Genomic DNA, 24,491 nt, shown 5'->3' with positions numbered 1-24,491 from the left:
ATAACAGATGGAGCCACATCCCCCCTGGCCCTCCGGGCATGCCTGACCCTCGCTGCCTGTCCTCCATCCTCCAGCTACTCCCTTGGGTCCTCGCCGGGCTCATCCTGCAGTCCCCCCTTGTTTTGTTCCTCCTCCTCTGACTGTCATAATATACATCCAGGTATATGATGGTGTGCAGACAGGCAGTGATTGACACACAGGATGACCAGTGAACACACAGAACACAGCAGCCAATCACCAGACAGGACACGACCACTATAAAGCCAGAGGACACTAGATTTCCCGTTCTCTCGGGATCCAGCCTCTGAGATAATCAGAGCTCGTGAGCAGCAACTAGAACAAACACCATGTGGTAGTGAGATAGTCTGGTCAGGTTAGCCTCAGGTCTCCAGTCAAGTCAGCATAATGTCAACCCACAGTTAAAGCATGTATTATAGTTAGGTGTTCAATAAAATCGAGTTGCATTTCTTCAAGTGTTGGATGCCTGTCTCTCTCACCACTGCAGTAAATGCAGTCCTCGTAGACCCAGCTTACCCAACACATCACTGATGAGGCTGCATGTTCCTCCTCCACCTCCACCATGTCGCCCTGATGCTGTGCCAGGTTGTGGAGGGCAAAGCAGACCACCACAAAATGAGTGAACCTCGGTGGGGGTACTGAAGTACACCACCAGAGTGGTTGAGAATCGAAACTGCATCTTCAGCAGTCCGAAGCATCACTCAAAGTCAGCCTGGTTGGCCACATGGGTCCCATTACATTGGGTCTCCACATCCATCATCGGCCTCCGCAGTGGCATCATTAGTCAGAATTTAAGCGAGTACCGATCATCCTGGGGTGTCCCTTGAAGACGCCAGGAATCTCCGACTGCCCCGGAGAAGCGTGCATCTACATGCATGATCTTCAGGTGGTGGTCGTACACAGGTTGAACATACAGGGAAGAGAACCCCTTCCTTTTAACGAAGGATGCTCCCGGATGGCTTGGTGCACACAATGCGACATGCTTGCCATCTATTACCCCCCTGGACCTGGGGCATCCTGGCGATTGTGGAGAATTCTGCTGCCTGGACATCTTGATGGGCCTGGTCCAGGTCAAAATTTATACAGCTGTCAGCTGCCCGGGAAAGCAGGGAATGCGTGACTTCAAAATGCACTTGTGGGCTGTTGGCTGGGATATGCCGCACAATTTTCCGCTCGAGCCCTGAAAGGAATCTGAGGCGTAAAAGTTTACTATCAGTTCCATGATACAAAAACCAAAGCAAATTACTGAGCAAATAGCAATACACTGTCATTACCCTTGAAACAGCATAGAGAGAAAACTAATACATAATCAACTAGAAACAAAACTGTCACCATCTAAGCCAGCGCACGGCCACCCCAGCCCCAGCAGCAGCCCCACATTAATGGAAACACATCTACAGGAAAGCATGTTGTAAAAAGCAGTGAGTGAAGTGGTGGGAAGGAGTTTTAGGTATCTGGGGATTCTGCAGCACGGTGGCTCAGTGGGTTAGCACTGCAGTCTCACGGCGCTGAGGTCCCAGGTTCAATCCCGGCTCTGGGTCACTGTCCGTGTGGAGTTTGCACATTCTCCCCGTGTTTGCGTGGGTTTCGCCCCCACAACCCAAAGATGTGCAAAGTAGGTGGATTGAACATGCTAAATTGCCCCTTAATTGGAAAAAATTAATTGGGTACTCTAAATTTTCTTAAAAAAAAAAGGTATCTGGGGATTCAGGTGGCAAGGGACTGGGGTCAGCTTCATAAACTAAATTTGGGCAGGGTGATTGAGCAAATGAAAGGGGACTTCCCCAGGTGGGACGTATTCTCGCTGTCACTGGCGGGGAGGGAAAAGACTGTGAAAATGACAGTCCTCCCGAGATTGCAGTTTGTGTTTCAGCGTCTCCCAATCTTTATCCCTAAGGCATTTTTGAGGAAAATAAACGTGGCGATCTTGTGTTTTACATGGACTGGGAAAATCCCGAGGGTGAAGAAGGTCCTTCTTGAAAAACCTGAAAACTGACCGTCAACAGAAGTGGGAGGGATTGGCGGGGGGGGGGGGGGGGGGGGGGGGGGGGGCACATGGAACTGGAGAATAAAGGCAGAGAATCTAATATATGGGTAGCGAGGAGTTAGGGCGGGGGGGGGTAAGTTAGGTATATTACTGTGGGGTTTTTGCGTGTGTCGGACCGTTCTGTTATTTAGAATGTTAATATGTTAAAATGTTAAAATTATAAATGCCTCAATAAAATGTTTCCTAAAAAAACAGTAAGTGGACGTTGACTGAGAGTGTGCATGTGTGGAAGTGTGAATGAGCGAATGTCTGCATGTCCATGCCTGTAAAAGTGTGCGTGTGTGAAAATGAGCAGCACAGTCCACTGGACAAGGACACACCAACAAGGGGCATAGCCGAAGAGTGAGAGAAAACAACCCCCCCCCCCCCACAAAAGAGAGGGCACAGTTCAGTCCAAGAATAGGTTCATAGTACAAAAGTCAAAGCAAAATATATAGCAAGCACAGAAAACAGGCAAAAGTACAATGAAAATATCAACTTCACACTCCCCCTCCCGCCCCCGACCCCCTCGGCCCCAGAAGCAGCCCCATAGCAATAGGAAAGCGGCCAATGGTGGCACAGAGCAAGGGTAAGGTCGCCAAACCCTCGGCCACAGAAGCAGGAAGATCTACAACCTGCGAGCACACAGTCACTGGGCGAGAAACAATAAACACCAATAACACGACATCACGCATACAATTCCCCACCAGTTAAACATAAACCAACAGCAGTACTAAAGGAAACCAAAAACTACCAGCAACGAGCACGGCTCCCAAACTGGGAGCAGCAGATAGCCACTAACACAAAAAGTCACCAGGAGTCCATAAAGGCACCCGATACAACCTTTGGGTTGCACAGTCGATTCATACCGCCGCACCTCCATTCCTACAGTATCGGCATCTGGTCTCCCGACAACACCCAGTCCTAGGACAGAGCCACAGGGACACAGGGGGCTTTAATAAGTGACACACAGTTGCAGACATAAGTCAATAAACAGTCAAAAGTCCATAAACCAAATATTCCAGCAAAGATATGGACAAACTGCAAGAGCAAACACTCCTCCATCTTCAGCCTGGTAGTAGACTAGCCAAAATCCTCCCTTTGCCTAGTTCCAGGTCAAAAAAGCGGAAGGGTAGCTGGAAGCAGAAACACAGGGCGCGATTCTCCGCTCCCCATGCCGGGTGGGAGAATCGTGGGAGGGCCGGGCGACTCATTTCACGCCCCCCTGGCGCCCCCCGCGATTCTCCCGCCCCTTGCTCGGAAGAATCGCCGCTCGCCGTTTTTCACGGCGACCGGCGATTCTCGAACCCGGATGGGCCGAGCGGCCTGCCGTTCGCGACCGTTTCACGACGGCGGCAACCACACCTGGTCGCTGCCGTCGTGAACATGGGCACCAAAGGCCCGTTTGAAGCTTGTGGGGGGCGGAGAGGGGAGTGAGCACCACGGCCGTGCGCGGGAGGGGACTGGCCCGCGATCGGTGCCCACCGATCATCGGGCCAGCATCTCAAAGCGGCATGTTCCCCTCCGCCGCCCCGCAAGATCAAGCCGCCACGTCTTGCGGGGCAGCGGAGGGGAACATGCGCGGTTTTGAGCTGTCGTGACGTTAGCCGCGCATGCGCGGGTTGGAGCCGGCTAACCTGCGCATGCGCGGATGATGTCACTTAGGCGCCGCCGTCGCATAATTCTCGGCGCGCCACCTTGACGCAAGCGTCAAGGCCCGGCCGCCGAGAATAACGGAGCGCCATTCCTAGCCCCCCGGGAGGGGGTGAATACGGTGAGAGGAGCGGCCTTCGAGGCCGTCGTGAAACTCGGCCGAGTTCATGACGGCCTTCCTGATTTTTCCCGGGAGCGGAGAATTCCGACCACAGGTTCCCAACTTTGGACTCTCCCGCGATCTAACCGGCTCGCTTGGATTCTTGCCTTACTGTTAGATCCCGCCCTAGGTGTCTACACTGCTGGCAAAGAAATGCAGCCCAATATTAGGTTGTGAGGCCATTATAAGAGTGGCTCGGACACTGGACCGAAACCCCAATATTTGAGTTTATTTTGTAAGACTGTGCAGAAAGAATTATTTGCTCCAAGCGTGATTGCACAAAGAAATCTAGATTTTGTATTTTAAAACAAACCTTTATTATATTTTTTTATAAATATTTTTATCACCAAATTTTCATTTTATAAAACACAAAAAGAACAAATCCATTCAGACAAAACGCCATACCAAAAAATCCAAACAACCAAGCCCCCCCCGACTCACTGACCAATTCCTCAAGGTAAAAGACAAAGAACCCATCCAAGACAGCCACCAACCCTGCCCCTAAAATGAGACTAAGAAAAGCCCTTAGTCCCAGTCAGATCCCTCCCCACATACACCTGAAAAAAGTGTTCCAAAGAAACAACTCCCTCATCCCTCATCTCTTCCCCCTCCCCCAACCAACAAATAAATTAGGATCACCGGAATTGGCCCAAGCAGGTCTAACAAGTCCCTCCCCCACCTCACTCCTATTCACCAGCTAAAACCTCACAGCTAGCAAAGGTAACCCCCCCACCCAGTGTGTATGCTCAAAGAACAAAGAAAAACAACGCTCCCCTGCATCCTGATAACCAAAATCCCCTAGAACCGGGTTAAAAAGTCCAAAAAACAAAGACCATGGCGGAAGCAACCTTATGTGCAACCTGTCACCACCAGAAGTCACAAAACCTTATTATTAACACAATATTAATCTCTTTAATTTCACACCCGAACATAGCTTACAATTATCCCTTAAACAGTACTACTCAATACAGTAAATACAATACCCTTAATTACTATCTCTATTGCCAATTGAACAAAAAAGGAAAAATATGCAGCTCTCAACCCGTCCTACAGGGTAGTGGGTGCCTGGAACTCGATGCCCGAGGAGGTGGTGGAAGCAGGGACGATAGTGGCATTTTAAGGGGCATCTTGACAAATATATGAAATGGATGGGAATAAAGGGATACAGACACAGGAAGTGTAGACCATTTTAGTTTAGATGGGCAGCATGGTCGGCACAGGCTTGGGGGGGGGGGGGGGGGGGGCGAAGGGCTTGTTCCTGTGCTGTACTTTTCTTTGTTCTTTGTTTGACATAATAATAATAATAACAATAATCACATATTTTCACAATAGGCTTCAATGAAGTTACTGTGAAAAGCCACATTCCAGCGTCTGTTTGGGGAGGCCGGTACGGGAATTGAACCCGCGTTGCTGCCTTGTTCTGCATTACAAGCCAGCTGTATAGCCCATTGTGCTAAACCAATCTCTAATGGCACACAGTAATACTTGCTTTCCAGAACAGATTTGGTTCCTGTCAGAACTCCTGCAGACTCTGGCTAGATGTCTTCAAAAAGCTGTTTCAAGTGGTTTATTTCAGCTTCCCCTTGTCCTCCGACAAGTCTGCATTGCTTTAAACACCATTAATCTTTTTTTAACTATCCTACTCTGAGAGCAAAATATATTTCCCTTGTGGTCTAAAGAGTAGCCAGATCAGAACTCAACACAAAATCAAACTGTGTGAATACCTTATTTCCACACAGCAATGACATCTTCTTCCCAAGCTGAAAACAAATTAACTCCCTAGGAAGAAAGCACACTAACAGGGACACCCCCTTCTAGTCAAACAACAGTGCATTAGCCCAGGCTTTTACAATGGCCAATTTCACCTCTGGCTCCTAAAATCTTTGTGGTCTTGCAAAACAAGATTCTTTTAAAACTATCAGTACTGGAGTCACACTCCTACCCAAGCTTTTAACCCTTAAATTCCCAAATGTTTATAATCCAATATATCTAAAATCATCCATCTGCCACACCAGAGACTTATTTTCTTTTGATTTAAGAAAGTTCTGGGGTTTAAATTTATTTGTGTGTGTTGCTGGGGATGGTGAATGTTCTGCAGCAGTGTGTGTTGCTGGGGGGGGGGGGGGGGGGGGGGGGGGGTGGTGAATGTTCTGCAGCAGTGTGTGTTGCTGGGGGGGGGGTGTGTGTGGTGAATGTTCTGCAGCAGTGCGTGTTGCTGGGGGGTGGTGAATGTTCTGCAGCAGTGTGTGTTGCTGGGGGGGGGGTGAATATTCTGCAGCAGTGTGTGTTGCTGGGGGGGGGGGGGGCGGTGAATATTCTGCAGCAGTGTGTGTTGCTGGGGGGGGGGTGATGAATATTCTGCAGCAGTGTGTGTTGCTGGGGGGGGGTGGTGGTGAATATTCTGCAGCAGTGTGTGTTGCTGGGGGGGGGGGGTGGTGAATATTCTGCAGCAGTGTGTGTTGCTGGGGGGTGGTGAATGTTCTGCAGCAGTGTGTGTTGCTGGGGGTGGTGAATATTCTGCAGCAGTGTGTGTTGCTTGGGGGGGTGGTGGTGAATGTTCTGCAGCAGTGTGTGTTGCTGGGGGGGGGGTGGTGAATGTTCTGCAGCAGTGTGTGTTGCTGGGGGGGGGGGTGGCGAATGTTCTGCAGCAGTGTGTGTTGCTGGGGGGGGGGTGGTGAATATTCTGCAGCAGTGTGTGTTGCTGGGGGGGGGCGGTGGTGAATGTTCTGCAGCAGTGTGTGTTGCTGGGGGGGGGGGGTGGCGAATGTTCTGCAGCAGTGCGTGTTGCTGGGGGGTGGTGAATGTTCTGCAGCAGTGTGTGTTGCTGGGGGGGGGTGAATGTTCTGCAGCAGTGTGTGTTGCTGGGGGGGTGAATATTCTGCAGCAGTGTGTGTTGCTGGGGGGGCGGTGGTGAATGTTCTGCAGCAGTGTGTGTTGCTGGGGGGGTGAATATTCTGCAGCAGTGTGTGTTGCTGGGGGGGGAGGTGGTGAATGTTCTGCAGCAGTGTGTGTTGCTGGGGGGTGGTGAATGTTCTGCAGCAGTGTGTGTTGCTGGGGGTGGGGTGAATGTTCTGCAGCAGTGTGTGTTGCTGGGGGGTGGGGGGTGGTGGATGTTCTGCAGCAGTGTGTGTTGCTGGGGGTGGTGAATGTTCTGCAGCAGTGTGTGTTGCTTGGGGGGGGCGGTGGTGAATGTTCTGCAGCAGTGTGTGTTGCTGGGGGGGGGGTGGTGAATGTTCTGCAGCAGTGTGTGTTGCTGGGGGGGGGGTGGCGAATGTTCTGCAGCAGTGTGTGTTGCTGGGGGGTGGGGTGGTGAATATTCTGCAGCAGTGTGTGTTGCTGGGGGGGGGGTGGTGAATATTCTGCAGCAGTGTGTGTTGCTGGGGGGTGGCGAATGTTCTGCAGCAGTGTGTGTTGCTGGGGGGGGGGGGGGTGGTGAATATTCTGCAGCAGTGTGTGTTGCTGGGGGGTGGTGGTGAATGTTCTGCAGCAGTGTGTGTTGCTGGGGGGTGGTGAATGTTCTGCAGCAGTGTGTGTTGCTGGGGGGGGGGGGGGTGAATGTTCTGCAGCAGTGTGTGTTGCTGGGGGGTGGTGAATGTTCTGCAGCAGTGTGTGTTGCTGGGGGGGGGGCGGTGAATATTCTGCAGCAGTGTGTGTTGCTGGGGGGGGGGTAGTGAATATTCTGCAGCAGTGTGTGTTGCTGGGGGGTGGTGAATGTTCTGCAGCAGTGTGTGTTGCTGGGGGGGGGGGGGTGAATATTCTGCAGCAGTGTGTGTTGCTGGGGGGTGGTGAATGTTCTGCAGCAGTGTGTGTTGCTGGGGGGGGGGGGGTGAATGTTCTGCAGCAGTGTGTGTTGCTGGGGGGGGGGTGGTGAATGTTCTGCAGCAGTGTGTGTTGCTGGGGTGGTGAATATTCTGCAGCAGTGTGTGTTGCTGGGGGAGTGGCGAATGTTCTGCAGCAGTGTGTGTTGCTGGGGGAGTGGTGAATGTTCTGCAGCAGTGTGTGTTGCTGGGGGGGGAGGTGGTGAATGTTCTGCAGCAGTGTGTGTTGCTGTGGGGGGGGGGTGAATGTTCTGCAGCAGTGTGTGTTGCTGGGGGGGGGGGGGTGAATGTTCTGCAGCAGTGTGTGTTGCTGGGGGGGGGGGGGGGTGAATGTTCTGCAGCAGTGTGTGTTGCTGGGGGGGGGGGGGTGTGGTGAATGTTCTGCAGCAGTGTGTGTTGCTGGGGGGTGGCGAATGTTCTGCAGCAGTGTGTGTTGCTGGGGGGTGGCGAATGTTCTGCAGCAGTGTGTGTTGCTGGGGGGGGGGGGTGGTGGATGTTCTGCAGCAGTGTGTGTTGCTGGGGGGGGGTGGTGGATGTTCTGCAGCAGTGTGTGTTGCTGGGGGGGGGGGGTGGTGGATGTTCTGCAGCAGTGTGTGTTGCTGGGGGGGGGTGGTGGATGTTCTGCAGCAGTGTGTGTTGCTGGGGGGTGGTGGTGAATATTCTGCAGCAGTGTGTGTTGCTGGGGGGGTGGTGAATGTTCTGCAGCAGTGTGTGTTGCTGGGGGGGGGGTGGTGAATGTTCTGCAGCAGTGTGTGTTGCTGGGGGGGTGGTGAATGTTCTGCAGCAGTGTTTGTGTTGCTGGGGGGTGGTGAATGTTCTGCAGCAGTGTGTGTTGCTGGGGGAGTGGTGAATGTTCTGCAGCAGTGTTTGTGTTGCTGGGGGGTGGTGAATGTTCTGCAGCAGTGTGTGTTGCTGGGGGAGTGGTGAATGTTCTGTAGCAGTGTTTGTGTTGCTGGGGGTGGGGTGAATGTTCTGCAGCAGTGTGTGTTGCTGGGGGTGGTGAATATTCTGCAGCAGTGTGTGTTGCTTGGGGGGGCGGTGGTGAATGTTCTGCAGCAGTGTGTGTTGCTGGGGGGTGGCGAATGTTCTGCAGCAGTGTGTGTTGCTGGGGGGGGGGTGGTGAATGTTCTGCAGCAGTGTGTGTTGCTGGGGGGGGGCGGTGGTGAATGTTCTGCAGCAGTGTGTGTTACTGGGGGGGGGGGGTGGTGAATGTTCTGCAGCAGTGCGTGTTGCTGGGGGGTGGTGAATATTCTGCAGCAGTGTGTGTTGCTGGGGGGTGGCGAATGTTCTGCAGCAGTGTGTGTTGCTGGGGGGGGTGGTGAATATTCTGCAGCAGTGTGTGTTGCTGGGGGGTGGTGAATGTTCTGCAGCAGTGTTTGTGTTGCTGGGGGGTGGTGAATGTTCTGCAGCAGTGTTTGTGTTGCTGGGGGGTGGTGAATGTTCTGTAGCAGTGTGTGTTGCTGGGGGGGGGGTGGTGATGAATGTTCTGTAGCAGTGTGTGTTGCTGGGGGGGGGGGGTGATGAATGTTCTGCAGCAGTGTGTGTTGCTGGGGGGTGGTGAATGTTCTGCAGCAGTGTGTGTTGCTGGGGGGGGGCAGTGGTGAATGTTCTGCAGCAGTGTGTGTTACGGGGGGGGGGGGGGGTGAATGTTCTGCAGCAGTGCGTGTTGCTGGGGGGTGGTGAATATTCTGCAGCAGTGTGTGTTGCTGGGGGGTGGTGAATGTTCTGCAGCAGGGGAAATGGCACGCCGAATCGATACTGATGCTACTCGGGTTGCAATGATGTGAAGATGCCGGCATTGGACTGGGGTGAACACAGTAAGAAGTCTTACAACACCAGGTTAAAGTCCAACAGGTTTGTTTCAAACACGAGCTTTCGGAGCACTGCTCCTTCCTCAGGTGATTCATGTTTGAAACAAACCTGTTGGACTTTAACCTGGTGTTGTAAGCCTTCTTATCAGGTTGCAGGCAGCAAATATTTTTCTGTCAGCTGGCTCTGTGCAGTTAAGGCTCAGGAGAGGTCCTGGGGAGCAGAGAAGATGGCAGAAGGTCATTGGCTGTGTGCTGAAAATGGTTATGATGAAACCTGGGAGCCATTCAGAGCTTGGTATAGTCATTGAAGCAATCTGAGTTGGACTGCCTTTGAGGGGATTCAGAGCCTTGATTTTAGAAAGTGAAACGTTTGGAGGCTGCATTTCCCTCTTCAGACCACAGGGTGCGCTGCGTCTCCACATCGTGGCCCCTCGGCATTGCACTACCCTATCCCGGCCACTGGGGCGCTGTGCTTTCCCCATCGTGGTCACCGGGGCGTGGCGCTTCCCCCCCCAGCACAGAGGCCACTGCGCTTTCCACTCCCGGCCGCCGGGGCGCTGAGCTTCCCCATCGCGGCCACCGGGGCGTGGCTCTCCCCCTCCCCCCCCCAGCACAGAGGCCACTGCGCTTTCCACTCCAGCACACAGGGGCCGCTGTGCTTTCCAATCCCGGCCGCCGTGGGAGTTTGCTGTTCGATCGGAAAGTGCATCCTTTTCAACCAATTGGAAACGCTGGTGACGCAGCAGAGACGCGGAACCGACCAATTGCGATTGTAAATTGTGCGCTGACGGCAGTGATTGACCTGTAGCTAAACCAATAGGCGGGCGGGACCCGAAGGCGTCCAATCAACGCGGGCGATTTTGAAATGGTTCAGGTGAGGGTGGTTTTGAAACGGTCGGGCGCGCGGACACGGTTTCAGCGGCGCCGCGGCCAAGACTCCAGAGGCGGAGAACGCGATCGGTCGTCCGCGGACACTGACCTAGACCCGGTCCCCTCACCGGGGCAAGAGAGGAACACACATCACAGACCCATCGCGGCAGAGAGAGGCACCCAGCCCTGCTGTCCACACAATCTGACACTAGACCGAGGGGTTCTTAGTTTGAAAAAGCTGGAAAGTGGATCATTGATGATGAAGCCAGGCGGTGAGTTTTTCATCGGCTCAGAGTTGGCCGCAGTATCGTGTGGATGGGGCGGTGTGTAAAAAGAGCCCTGGGGATTGAGAGGGGGGGGGGGGGGCTTTGAGCCCTGGAGATGGGGGGGGGGGCTTTGAGCCCTGGAGATTGGGGGGGGGGGGCTTTGAGCCCTGGAGATTGGGGGGGGGGGGGGCTTTGAGCCCTGGGGATTGGGGGGGGGGGGGGGGCTTTGAGCCCTGGAGATTGGGGGGGGGGGGGCTTTGAGCCCTGGAGATTGGGGGGGGGGGGGCTTTGAGCCCTGGAGATTGGGGGGGGCTTTGAGCCCTGGAGATTGGGGGGGGGGGGGGCTTTGAGCCCTGGAGATTGGGGGGGGGGCTTTGAGCCCTGGAGATTGGGGGGGGGGGCTTTGAGCCCTGGAGATTGGGGGGGGGGGGGCTTTGAGCCCTGGAGATTGGGGGGGGGGCTTTGAGCCCTGGAGATTGGGGGGGGGGGCTATGAGCCCTGGAGATTGGGGGGGGGGCTATGAGCCCTGGAGATTGGGGGCTATGAGCCCTGGAGATTGGGGGGGGGGCTTTGAACCCTGGAGACTGGGGGGGGGGGCTTTGAGCCCTGGAGTTTGGGGGGGGGCTTTGAGCCCTGGAGATTGGGGGGGGCTTTGAGCCCTGGAGATTGGGGGGGGGGGCTATGAGCCCTGGAGATTGGGGGGGGGGGCTATGAGCCCTGGAGATTGGGGGGGGGGGCTATGAGCCCTGGAGATTGGGGGGGGGGGCTATGAGCCCTGGAGATTGGGGGGGGGGCTTTGAGCCCTGGAGATTGGGGGGGGGCTTTGAGCCCTGGAGATTGAGAGGGGGGGGCTTTGAGCCCTGGAGATTGAGAGGGGGGGGCTTTGAGCCCTGGAGATTGAGAGGGGGGGGGGGCTTTGAGCCCTGGAGATTGAGAGGGGGGGGGCTTTGAGCCCTGGAGATTGAGAGGGGGGGGGCTTTGAGCCCTGGAGATTGAGAGGGGGGGGGCTTTGAGCCCTGGAGATTGAGAGGGGGGGGGGCTTTGAGCCCTGGAGATTGAGGGGGGGGGGGGCTTTGAGCCCTGGAGATTGAGGGGGGGGGCTTTGAGCCCTGGAGATTGGGGGGGGGGGGGCTTTGAGCCCCAGGGATTGAGGAGGGGGAGGGGGGGGCTTGAGCCCTGGGGATTGAGATGGGGGGGCTTTGAGCCCTGGGGATTGAGAGGGGGGGGGGCTTTGAGCCCTGGAGATTGAGGGGGGGGGGCTTTGGGTCCTGGAGATTGAGGGGGGGGGCTTTGAGCTCTGGAGATTGAGGGGGGGGGGCTTTGAGCCCTGGAGATTGAGAGGGGGGGGGGGCTTTGAGCCCTGGAGATTGAGAGGGGGGGGCTTTGAGCCCTGGAGATTGAGAGGGGGGCTTTGAGCTCTGGAGATTGAGGGGGGGGGGGGCTTTGAGCCCTGGAGATTGAGGGGGGGGGGCTTTGAGCCCTGGAGGGGGGGGGCTTTGAACCCTGGAGATTGGGGGGGGGGCTTTGAGCCCCAGGGATTGAGATGGGGGTGGGGGGGGTTTTGAGCCCTGGGGATTGAGGGGGAGGGGGGGGGCTTTGAGCCCTGGAGATTGAGGGGGGGGGGGCTTTGAGCCCTGGAGATTGAGGGGGGGGGCTTTGAGCCCTGGAGATTGAGGGGGGGGGGCTTTGAGCCCTGGGGATTGAGGGGGGGGGGGCTTTGAGCCCTGGGGATTGAGGGGGGGGGGGCTTTGAGCCCTGGGGATTGGGGGGGGGGGGGCTTTGAGCCCTGGAGATTGGGGGGGGGGGCTATGAGCCCTGGAGAGTGGGGGGGGGGGGCTATGAGCCCTGGAGATTGGGGGGGGGGGGCTATGAGCCCTGGAGATTGGGGGGGGGGCTATGAGCCCTGGAGATTGGGGGGGGGGCTTTGAGCCTGGAGATTGGGGGGGGGGCTTTGAGCCCTGGAGATTGAGAGGGGGGGGCTTTGAGCCCTGGAGATTGAGAGGGGGGGGCTTTGAGCCCTGGAGATTGAGAGGGGGGGGGCTTTGAGCCCTGGAGATTGAGAGGGGGGGGGCTTTGAGCCCTGGAGATTGAGAGGGGGGGGGGCTTTGAGCCCTGGAGATTGAGAGGGGGGGGGGCTTTGAGCCCTGGAGATTGAGAGGGGGGGGGGGCTTTGAGCCCTGGAGATTGAGGGGGGGGGGGGGCTTTGAGCCCTGGAGATTGAGGGGGGGGGGCTTTGAGCCCTGGAGATTGGGGGGGGGGGGCTTTGAGCCCCAGGGATTGAGGAGGGGGAGGGGGGGGCTTTGAGCCCTGGGGATTGAGATGGGGGGGCTTTGAGCCCTGGGGATTGAGAGGGGGGGGGGGCTTTGACCCCTGGAGATTGAGGGGGGGGGCTTTGGGTCCTGGAGATTGAGGGGGGGGGCTTTGAGCTCTGGAGATTGAGGGGGGGGTGCTTTGAGCCCTGGAGATTGAGAGGGGGGGGGGCTTTGAGCCCTGGAGATTGAGAGGGGGGGCTTTGAGCCCTGGAGATTGAGAGGGGGGGCTTTGAGCTCTGGAGATTGAGGGGGGGGGCTTTGAGCCCTGGAGATTGAGGGGGGGGGGGGCTTTGAGCCCTGGAGGGGGGGGGGCTTTGAACCCTGGAGATTGGGGGGGGGGCTTTGAGCCCCAGGGATTGAGATGGGGGTGGGGGGGGGCTTTGAGCCCTGGGGATTGAGGGGGAGGGGGGGGGGCTTTGAGCCCTGGAGATTGAGGGGGGGGGCTTTGAGCCCTGGAGATTGAGGGGGGGGGGGCTTTGAGCCCTGGAGATTGAGGGGGGGGGGCTTTGAGCCCTGGGGATTGAGGGGGGGGGGGGCTTTGAGCCCTGGGGATTGAGGAGGGGGGGGGGGCTTTGAGCCCTGGGGATTGAGGGGGGGGGGGGGGCTTTGAGCCCCGGGGATTGAGGGGGGGGGGGCTTTGAGCCCTGGGGATTGAGGGGGGGGGGCTTTGAGCCCCAGGGATTGTTGGGGGGCGGGGCTTTGAGCCCCAGGGATTGTTGGGGGGGGGGCTTTGAGCCCCAGGGATTGTTGGGGGGGGGGGGGGCTTTGAGCCCCAGGGATTGTTGGGGGGGGGGGGGGCTTTGAGCCCAGGGATTGAGAAGGGGGAGGGGGGCTTTGAGCCCCGGGGATTGAGATGGGGGGGGGCTTTGAGCCCTGGGGATTGAGGGGGAGGGGGCTTTGAGCCCCGTGGATTGAGGGGGAGGGGGCTTTGAGCCCCGGGGATTGAGGGGGAGGGGGCTTTGAGCCCCGGGGATTGAGGGGGAGGGGGCTTTGAGCCCCGGGGATTGAGGGGGAGGGGGCTTTGAGCCCCGGGGATTGAGATTGGGGGGGGGCTTTGAGCCCTGGAGATTGGGGGGGGGCTTTGAGCCCTGGAGATTGGGGGGGGGGGCTTTGAGCCCCAGGGATTGAGGAGGGGGAGGGGGGGGGGCTTTGAGCCCTGGGGATTGAGATGGGGGGGGCTTTGAGCCCTGGGGATTGAGGGGGAGGGGGGGCTTTGAGCCCTGGAGATTGAGGGGGGGGGCTTTGAGCCCTGGAGATTGAGGGGGGGGGGCTTTTAGCCCTGGGGATTGAGGGGGGGGGGGCTTTGAGCCCTGGGGATTGAGGAGGGGGGGGAGGCTTTGAGCCCTGGGGAGTGAGGGGGGGGGGCTTTGAGCCCTGGGGATTGAGGGGGGGGCTTTGAGCCCCGGGGATTGAGGGGGGGGGGGGCTATGAGCCCCAGGGATTGTTGGGGGGGGGCTTTGAGCCCCAGGGATTGTTGGGGGGGGGCTTTGAGCCCCAGGGATTGTTGGGGGGGGGCTTTGAGCCCCAGGGATTGAGGGGGAGGGGGCTTTGAGCCCCGGGGATTGAGGAGGGGGAGGGGGGGGGCTTTGAGCCCTGGGGATTGAGATGGGGGGGGGGCTTTGAGCCCTGGGGATTGAGGGGGAGGGGGCTTTGAGCCCTGGGGATTGAGGGGGAGGGGGCTTTGAGCCCCGGGGATTGAGGGGGAGGGGGCTTTGAGCCCCGGGGATTGGGGGGGGGGGCTTTGAGCCCCGGGGATTGAGATTGGGGGGGGGGGGCTTTGAGCCCCGGGGATTGAGATTGGGGGGGGGGGCTTTGAGCCCCGGGGATTGAGATTGGGGGGGGGGGCTTTGAGCCCCGGGGATTGAGATTGGGGGGGGGCTTTGAGCCCCGGGGATTGAGATTGGGGGGGGGGGGGGGGCTTTGAGCCCCGGGGATTGAGATGGGGCGGGGGGGCTTTGAGCCCCAGGGATTGAAGGGGGGGGGGCTTTGAGCCCCAGGGATTGAATGGGGGGGGGGCTTTGAGCCCCAGGGATTGAAGGGGGGGGCTTTGAGCCCCGGGGATTGAGGGGGGGGGGCTTTGAGCCCCGGGGATTATGGGGGGGCTTGAAGGGGGGGGGGCTTTGAGCCCTGGGGATGGGGGGGGGGGCTTTGAGCCCTGGAGATTGAGGAGGGGGAGAGGGGGGCTTTGAGCCCCGGGGATTGAGGAGGGGGAGGGGGGGGGCTTTGAGCCCCGGGGTTTGAGGAGGGGGGGGCTTTGAGCCCCGGGGTTTGAGGAGGGGGGGGCTTTGAGCCCCAGGGATTGAGGAGGGGGGTTGGGCTTTGAGCCCTGGGGATTGAGGAGGAGGAGGTGGGGGACTTTGAGTCCCTCCGGAATGGATGGGGTGATGGTCAGGGGACCCTGACCCTTGGGTTGGGAGGGCAGGAATGGGGGTCTCTGAGCATCATGATGATAGCGGGTGGGAGAGTGTAAGGAACAATAATGGCTTATGCAAAATTGAAATCTTACTGTTTATCATTCTGAAATATTTTTAATTACAGCACTTCATTGTAAATGCGCAAAATGTTTCTCACAACTAACGAAAAAAAAGATTAAGAAGCGTTCACCTGTCTTGACGTTGCTCAGTCTTCCTGACGATGTTCTACTTTATGTATTGGAATGTCTTCCTGCTCAGGATATTCTGCACTTCAGAGCGGTGAGTTAGTTGTTTATGTACCTGGTGTGACAAAATTGGAGCTATTCTACCAGTAAAGCAATAAAATTCACAGGGATATAATTGAACAGATTAGCATTGGGGGCGGGAGGTATTAATGGTTTTAGTTGGTTTAAAAGTGGTTAAACCCCAGGCCCAGATGTGATGTATGTAGGCTGCTGTGTGAGGCAAGGGAGGAGATTGCAGGAGCTCTAATGCTAATTTTCAAATTCTCTCTGGCCGCAGAGGTGCCGGAAGACTGGTGGACAACTAATGTGGTACCATTATTCATGAAGGGATGTAGAGAAAAAAACAGATAATTACAGGCCAGTGAGTTTAGTATCAGTGGTAGGGAAATGATTGGAAAAGGTTCTGAGGGACAGAATTAATCTGCAATGGTAGTGGCAAGGATTAATCAAAGATAGTCAGCACGGTTTTGTCAGGGGAGATCGTGTCTGACAAATTTGATTACATTTTTCGAAGAGGTGACCAGGTGTGTAGATGAGGACAGTGAGGTTGGTGTAGTTAACATGGACTTTTGTTAGGCTTTTGACAAGACCCTGCATGGGAAACTGATCAAAAAGGTAAGAAACCATGAGATCCAGGACAATTTGGCAAATTGGATCCAAATTGGCTTAGTGGCAGGAGAGAGGGGGTAATGGTCGAAGGTTGTTTTTGCGACCAGAAGACTGTGCCGTGTGGTGTAATGCAGGGATTGATGCCGGGTCCCTTGTCGTTTGTAGTGCACGTGAATAATCTGGATGTGAATGTAAGTTATGATCAGTAAGTTTGCAGATGACACGAAAATTGGTGTTGTGGTAAATAGCCTTAGATTACAGGACAATATAGACAAGGTGGGCAGAACAGTGGCAAATAGAATTTAACCGTGAAAAGTGCGAGGTGGTGTATTTTGGGAGAGCTTACCAGGCAAGGGAATATACAACAAATGGTAGGACACTAAGAGGTGCAGATGACCAGGAGGATCTTGTGGTGTGTGTCCAAAGATCCCTGAAGACAGCAGGACAGGTGGATAAGATGGTTAAGAAGGAATATGGGGATAAGACCATAAGACATAGAAGCAGAATTAGGCCACTCAGTCCATTGAGTCTGCTCTGCCATTCAATCATGGCTGATATTTTTCTCATCCCCATTCTCCTGCCTTCTCCCCATAACCCCTGATCCCTTTATGAATCAAGAACCTATTTATCTCTGTCTTTAAAGACACTCTGGAAACTTGCCTTTACTAGCTGAGGCATTGAATAAAAGTTCAGGGAGATTGTGATGGATCTGTATAAAACACTGGTTAGGCCACAGCTAAAGTACGGTGTGCAGTTCTGGTTGCCATACTATAGGAAGAAAGTGGTTGGTTCAGAGGAGGTTTGCCAGGATATTGCTTGGGCTGGAATGTTCCAGCTATGAAGAGAGGGTGCATGGAGATTGTTTTCCTTGGAGCATAGAAGGCTGGGTAGAGACATCATCAAGGTGTGCAAAATTATGAGGGATATCAATAGGTAGATGGGAAGATACATTTCCCCTTGGGTGAGGGGTCAGTAACCAGGGGACATAGATTTAAGGTAAGGAGCAAGAGATTTAGAGGGGATTTGAAGAAAAACCTTTTCACCCATAAGTGGTGGTGGGTATCTGGAGCAGGTGTTTGGCCAGTGCAGACCACGATAGGCCAAAGGGCCTCTTTCTGTGCTGTAAACCTCTATGATACTGTTATAACTGCTTTGTTTGTGTTGCATACCGTGTCAAATTAATTTATAACAAGGAAAAGCAAACAGTAGTTTCTTCCAGCTGCAAACTGCTCAACTGTTGCAATGCGTCTTGCTCTGTATATAGCGAGAAGATTCACTTTAGATTGCCTATATTTACCAATTGCTGAATGAATATTGAGACTTTTTGCAACTTGCTCCATGCAGCTGGTGCATTTTCATACTATTTTAGATCAGCACCACTATCTTGTAGTAAACACCAACAATGTGAATGTTACTTTTTGTGACCATATGTGTCTTATTCACAAATATATTGGTTGACAAATTTGTCTGAATTCCTTGGTTAGCACACTTCTGGCAGTGGACTGCATGGTTCATATTTATTATTTGAAGATCATGCAAATTGGACACCCTGGGACTGCACAGTCAATACACCACATGCATTGGTGGCAAGTGCTCAGAATTAATGGACACTTGTGCTTGTGAGTTGAGATCAAGGACAGTTAAACTGACCAGAATAATTGCAGTTGCTATGTTCATAGAATCATATAAATTACAGTGCAGAAGGAGGCCATTTAGCCCATCGAGTCTGCACTGGGGCAGCACGGTGGCACAGTGGTTAGCATTGTCGCCTACGGCACTGAGGACGCGGGTTCGAATCCCGGCCCTGGGCCACTGTCCGTGTGGAGTTTGCACATTCTCCCTGTGTCTGCGAGGGTTTCACCCCCACAACCCAAAAGATGTGCAGGTTAGGTGGATTGGCCACGCTAAATTGCCCCTTAATTGGAAAAAATAATTAGGTACTCTAAAATTTACCAAAAAAAAGTCTGCACTGGCCCTTGGAAAGAGCACCCACCACTCTATCCCAATAACCCCACCTAACCTTTTTGGACACAAAGGGCAATTTAACATGGCCAATCCACCTGACCTGCACATCTTTGGACTGTGGGAGGAAACCGGAGCACCTGACGGAAACCCATGCAGACACGGGGAGAATGCACAGAAACTGACCCAAGCCGGGAATCGAACCTGGGACCTGGAGCTGTGAAGCAACTGTGTTACTGTGCAGTGAAAGGGAAAATGCTGGAAAATCTCAGCAAGTCTGGCAGCATCTGTCGGGAGAGAAAAGAGCTAACGTTTAGAGTCCGATGACTCTTTGTCAAAGCTCAGCTCTTTTCTCTCCCTACAGATGCTGCCAGACTTGCTGAGATTTTCCAGCGTTTTCCCTTTCGTTTCAGATTCCAGCATCTGCGGTAATTTGCTTTTATCCAGTGTCACTCTGCAGCCCTTTCATGAGAAAGGAATCTCTTTCTGTAGTAGAGTGAACTGTCGGGTCTGCCTGTGTTCCAGAGGAGTTACAGTTTTCTTTCCACTTTAATATAGATTATTTGAGATGGTCAGAGTTGAAATTTTGTATTTTGTTTCTTCAGGTACACTCTCACTTCCGATACCTTGTAGATAGTCACTCTAGTGTTTGGGTCCATGCAAACTTTCAGGAGATCTGGCCGTCACCATTAAATCGATGGCTGTTTGAAAGGTACTGTTGTAAGATGTACTGCTATTTCTATTTGACTAATTTTCAAAGGCTCGGCTAACCCTAGTTTGCTTGTTATATTGGCACCACTTCTCTTCATTTTAACTCTAATGGATAAATCTGTAAATAAGAACTAGGAGCAGGAGTAGGCCATCTGGCCCCTCGAGCCTGCTCCGCCATTCAATGAGATCATGGCTGATCTTTTGTGGACTCAGCTCCACTTTCCGGCCCGAACACCATAACCCTTAATCCCTTTATTCTTCAAAAAACTATCTATCTTTACCTTAAAAACATTTAATGAAGGAGCCTCAACTGCTTCACTGGGCAAGGAATTCCACAGATTCACAACCCTTTGGGTGAAGAAGTTCCTCCTAAACTCAGTCCTAAATCTACTTCCCCTTATTTTGAGGCTATGTCCCCTAGTTCTGCTTTCACCCGCCAGTGGAAACAACCTGCCCGCATCTATCCTATCTATTCCCTTCATAATTTTAAATGTTTCTATAAGATCCCCCCTCATCCTTCTAAATTCCAACGGGTACAGTCCCAGTCTACTCAACCTCCTCATAATCCAACCCCTTCAGCTCTGGGATTAACCGAGTGAATCTCCTCTGCACACCCTCCAGGGCCAGTATGTCCTTTCTCAAATAAAGAGACCAAAACTGAACACAATACTCCAGGTGTGGCCGCACTAACACCTTATACAATTGCAATGTTATGCAATTGAAATGTTTTCTCATTGGCCTTTTCCTTTCTTACCATCTGGTGGATTTGGATCTGGTGCTAGGTGAATTGTAAAATTTGATCCAAAGAGAAAATTGAATTATCAGGAGTAAAATTACGTATGGGCTTTCCAGCATTAGATTGAGTGGTTATTTTTATTTAAAGTTGCAGTCACTGCAAAACCATCTCACTTTTTGAATTCTTTCCAAGTTGCAGTCTTTTATTGCATTGCCCTCGCCATACTCTTCGTTTCAGGTTAATGCTTGAAGAATGTGCAAGATTTCTCCAATATTATGACAGCAAAGTTCCTTGTACTGGTAACTTTGTTTGCAAATATTGCTAACTAGGGGGCATCATGTTTTGTTTTTTTAAAAAAATAAATCATTTTTTGGTGGTGAGTGAGAAGAAAATATTTGCTACAGTTCTAATGAGTCTCTCTATTCCAGGGCTGCAGAAAGTGGAAATTTTGAGGCTGCAGTAAAACTAGGAATAGCCTACCTCTATAACGAAGGACGTGAGTATTCTTCCTGTTATCTTCCAATGCTTTTTTGAAAATAAGTCACAATAATTCAAGAGCAAAGTCAAAGAAATCTTGGATGATTTAAAATTGGAATTTGTGCCACAGGCTTGTGAAACAGAGTCCATAAGTTCTCTTAAAAGGGAATTGGATGGTTCCTTGGAAAATAAAAATAAAAGACAAACTTAGTCGAAGTGGCTCATGTAATGAACAACAGCAGTGTTGCTCTATTATGCTGAATGGTCTGTTTCTGTACTATAATCTGTAGTTGAGTTTCCAGTTTGAAACAGACAAGTTTGGAGGTGTGTTAAGTCAGGCATTGTGAAACTCGGGGGTGCGACCAACGTGTGGGTGTCAGGAGGGTTGTGGTGCCGTCCGCTGCGGCGCTCCTGATCCTGCAGCAGCTGGCTTTTAATGCCTGCTGCGAGCGGCCTTCAAAATGGCCAGGAACAGATAAAACCAATTTGGCCGCACTGCGCATGCATGCCCGATCATGGGTGCACGGGCACGCATGCGCAGTGCAGCCGCTTCTGTTTTCATATGGTCGCAGCCTTTTTTTTTCCAAGTTTGGTGGACCAAAGGGACCCAAAACCATTTCCTCCATTTTTGCCAGCAACAAACAAGGTAAGAGGAAATGGTGGGTCGTGAAGGTTGGCCAGTTGGTAAAAGTGGGACCCGGAAAATAAGTTTGAAAAACACTGTTAAATGATTACTCTTGAAAAGAGGCCATTTGATTCTCATTCTTTTGCATACTTTTCTGCATCTATTTTCTCTCCAGGTAAGAATGAGTTTTAAAAAATATATATTTATTAGAGATTTTCATTTTTACAAACAATGTAACAATCCTCAACTGGTACAGTACAGTAAATGCATCAGTGTATGTAAATTCAGAAAAAACTGGAGAACAGCAGCACGGTTGGCTCAACTTAATCATTAATCTTAGTGCCTCCATTTACACAATGAAAGGCAGTAAATGGATAAACTAGAGAATGAGGGAGAAGAGGATAAAGCCATGAAAACATGGTAAAGCGACGCACATCTTCAGGTGTAGTGATTGTTCATACAGCCAACAAGAATATAGGATAAGACTTCTGCGCCACGCTTGAGCGTGCACCAATACGTACGTCTCCAACAAAATCGTACCAGAGGCACCAATGGCACATTATATTTTTCTCAGATACGAGACCAGTCAGTACCTTTGCAGGAGCCAGTTATGGATTCTTTAGCCCCAAACTAAAGAAAATAAATTTTAAAAAATCCGCAAAGGCATTAGATCTAAGGATATTTTACATATAACCACAAGACGCAACAAACCCGCAACATATAGTACAGTACAGATGATTGTTATTCCACATGTTTACACAGAGAAGGCCAGCAAATATTCAGAAATTGATTCAGATTGTAAACATTGGGGTTGGCGTCTCCCTTCCCACAGACAATGACAGAAAGCAGAGGTACAAAAAAGAGCTGAGGGTGTAAGGGTGTTAGGATAATGTCATGAGCACATGCCCTATGGTCACACCTCCCTCCATAAGACAAAGCTACATTTTCAAAACTTACCTCATTCTCCTAAGACCATCAGGCAGTGAAAGGATACCACCCACAGTACAAGACATGGCTTGGTGGTGTACACGTTCGCCCATAGGAGCCAGTAAACCAAGGATACCTGCACCATGCCAAGACCCACTACAGAACAGACTTCACTCCTCGCCAGCCAAATCAGAGGCACCACTCGGGCCCCATCAACACTGAAAGACTTTAACCATCCTCCACTGAGAAAACTCCGATCAGCAGAAGAAGATACCCGTCAAGGGGTTTCACGGAAAGGGGATACGACCCTTGCAGCACGCCCATGCACACACCCAGATAAAGAAAGGAAGTCCTGGAGAGAGGAACACCAGGATTAGCCAATAGATGTTAAACAAGGTCTACCAACGTACACTATCACAAAAGGATACGAAAGACAGCACAGCATGGTCTCATAAAAAACAGGACTCTGCTTCAACAGGGAAGCTCAAGCCTCCAGTAGGATGACAGTCAGGAAGTCCCTATACAACACTCCTTCACCCGGCCAGATCTCAAACGAGAGAAGGCCTCTAATAACACTGAACCAAAGCACTCCAACTCACACTCAGGCCTTGCAGCCAACATATTACCTGCCCAGTGGAACAATATCTCGAAGGAGAGCAGACCAGTAGTCCCTAAAGGGGAACAACTAGGAAAGGAGACCTACTTCACCATCCAATATACCCTCCATCTGACCTTGGTAAAACAGTTACTCCTGTAACCTACAAGTGACCACTGCCACTCCTCACACAGCCGAGTAAATATAGGCTACCCCCAAAAAAGGCAAGATATCTGAGGCTTAACTGACCACGTCTGGGCACGCACCGATAACTATTTCCCCCTACCCTACTCCAACAACACCAGAAGTGGCAACCACAGAAGGAAGAAGGAAACCAAGTGTTCCCTAGGATACCAAATCTGTCCGTACCTTCACCAGAGACAGGAATCCATAATCCCAAAATATCAAAAGTCCAAAATAAAAATATGACAGTAATCGTTCTAATGTGGGGGGGGGGGGGGGGGGGGGGGATTTCCTCATTCTCAGTAATGACTTATAAGGTCATACCAACCATTTATGCACCAAACCATCTACCTGCCACCCTGATATGGTGCTACTCATCTTCTCTGTGAACAAAAATGTACTCCCTCATTGTAAAAGCAAGGATTACAGCACATGTATAAAATATAAACAAAACTAGGCAAATACTGCACAATCCCCCTGTCTTATTACCAACTCTACATGATTTCTGTGGGATAATGAGTGACAAATACTTCTGTGCTCATATATTGTACACCTGTGACGGGATAAAGGCAAGAACAAAATCAGCGATGTAATCACAACGGGGCCAACCTGCAGGATAATATAACCAACCATCGAGTTTGGAAAAGCCACAGCAATAACAGGACCATCAAGCAGCAACCAGGATCCATCCAGAGTTTCATCGAAGCCCCATCACCTCTGCCATGTCGTGACGAAGCCCAGGTAAAGAAAAAGCTAGGCCCTGGCAGGCGGCGAAGCCAGTCTTGACCGGCCGCCTCCAACCGTTATCAACATTCACTGAGGGTAAGATGACCCCAGGCCTTGAAAATAGCAGATACTGTACTCTGTTAAACTCAATGCCCAACCTTCACATTCTCTCATTGGGCCGGGAATTCATCCCCAGCTCCCTTTGGGAGACTGGGTGTGCGATCACTCCTTCACCTCCCCGAATAAACCCAGGATGTTCAACATATCATGTAGTAGGATTTCTTGGAAGGCGAACCTCCACTGAGGAAACAACCCTACCGACTGACAGAATTCTCTTCTCCGCTTCATCCATTCCCTTCAGGATATCTTGCAGTTCATCAGAGTGATCCCAATAATCTGTGCTGGGGAGCTGCAACCGTCATCCACAACTTTCACTCACAATGGCAGCCATCATCTCAACAGCATCCCTGCTTTGTAGGCCCGCTGCGAACTGGACCCCACCTCGGCCATCGCTGGCCACCTCAATCAACCAAGGGTTTTCTTGATTTTAACTTTGGCTTCTGCAATGCCAGTATTTAACCAGGATCTTCTAGGAACATAGCACAGATTGTACACATCAGGACCAATTAATTATGGGCTATGCATCAGGATTTTTAAAAAAGGATTTTAAAAATGAGTAGCGTCAGAGCTCTCAAAAATACAGCCGTTCCTGCACTTGCATCACATGACCCCCCAGTATAAGAGTTTTTAAAAGCTCTGCGTTGGTGAGCTGCTTTTGTATTTCCCTGGGTGGAAGTGGAATGCAGTCTCCATTAGGTTCTGTACAATGTTTTTTTTTGCTTGAAAGTGCTGCATTAAGCAATCTTATGTACTGCTTAAATAAAACCAAACTTTCAGAATGCCTCCTTCACCCTGCCCCCATCATTAAGCTGCCATTTAGAGCCATCTCCCCTGAATGGTGTGCTCCACATGTACCACCTACCAACTGCCTGAAAAAGAGAAGGATTTGGAGGTGGACTGGCAGGGCAAGGTGGACTTCAGTTGACAGACCATGTTAAACACCTTGCACCTTGACACCTAAACATTACAACCGTTGCCTATTGTGAGCAATGTCTAGAACAGGGGTCAACAACCCATGGCTCTTTAACATTTCATTTGTTGCTCCCAACTTTTATTTGAATTATATTATCATGAGTAAAGCCTAAAAAAAAGCCAAAAATTACAAATTAAAGAACTAGACAGCAACAGCACCTGCCTTATTGAGTTATTAATTGCTTAACCAAATTTAATTTTTATGCTGTTTGGTTTCAAAATAGCATTATTGGAGATTATTCTGGAAAATATGGT

General features: G+C 52.3%; 1 protein-coding gene across 2 annotated transcripts in view; it reads left to right on the top strand.

Moving 5' to 3' along the window:
- The first annotated feature begins 10,251 nt into the window (after positions 1-10,251).
- ccnf (cyclin F) overlaps positions 10,252-24,491 on the top strand; it is an 81,190-nt gene continuing 66,950 nt past the window's right edge. For both annotated transcript variants that reach the window (XM_038820152.1, XM_038820151.1), the window contains exons 1-4: positions 10,252-10,628; positions 15,473-15,627; positions 18,770-18,876; positions 20,040-20,107. In XM_038820152.1, coding sequence (XP_038676080.1) covers positions 10,352-10,628; positions 15,473-15,627; positions 18,770-18,876; positions 20,040-20,107 — 607 coding nt within the window. In that variant the 5' untranslated portion in view covers positions 10,252-10,351. The remainder of the gene's footprint in view (positions 10,629-15,472; positions 15,628-18,769; positions 18,877-20,039; positions 20,108-24,491) is intronic.

The sequence above is a fragment of the Scyliorhinus canicula genome, chromosome 15 (genome assembly GCF_902713615.1).
Source record: "Scyliorhinus canicula chromosome 15, sScyCan1.1, whole genome shotgun sequence".
Lineage (NCBI taxonomy): Eukaryota > Metazoa > Chordata > Chondrichthyes > Carcharhiniformes > Scyliorhinidae > Scyliorhinus > Scyliorhinus canicula.
The sequence above is the reverse complement of the archived record's forward strand: the minus strand, read 5'-3'. Positions and strand labels throughout refer to the sequence as shown.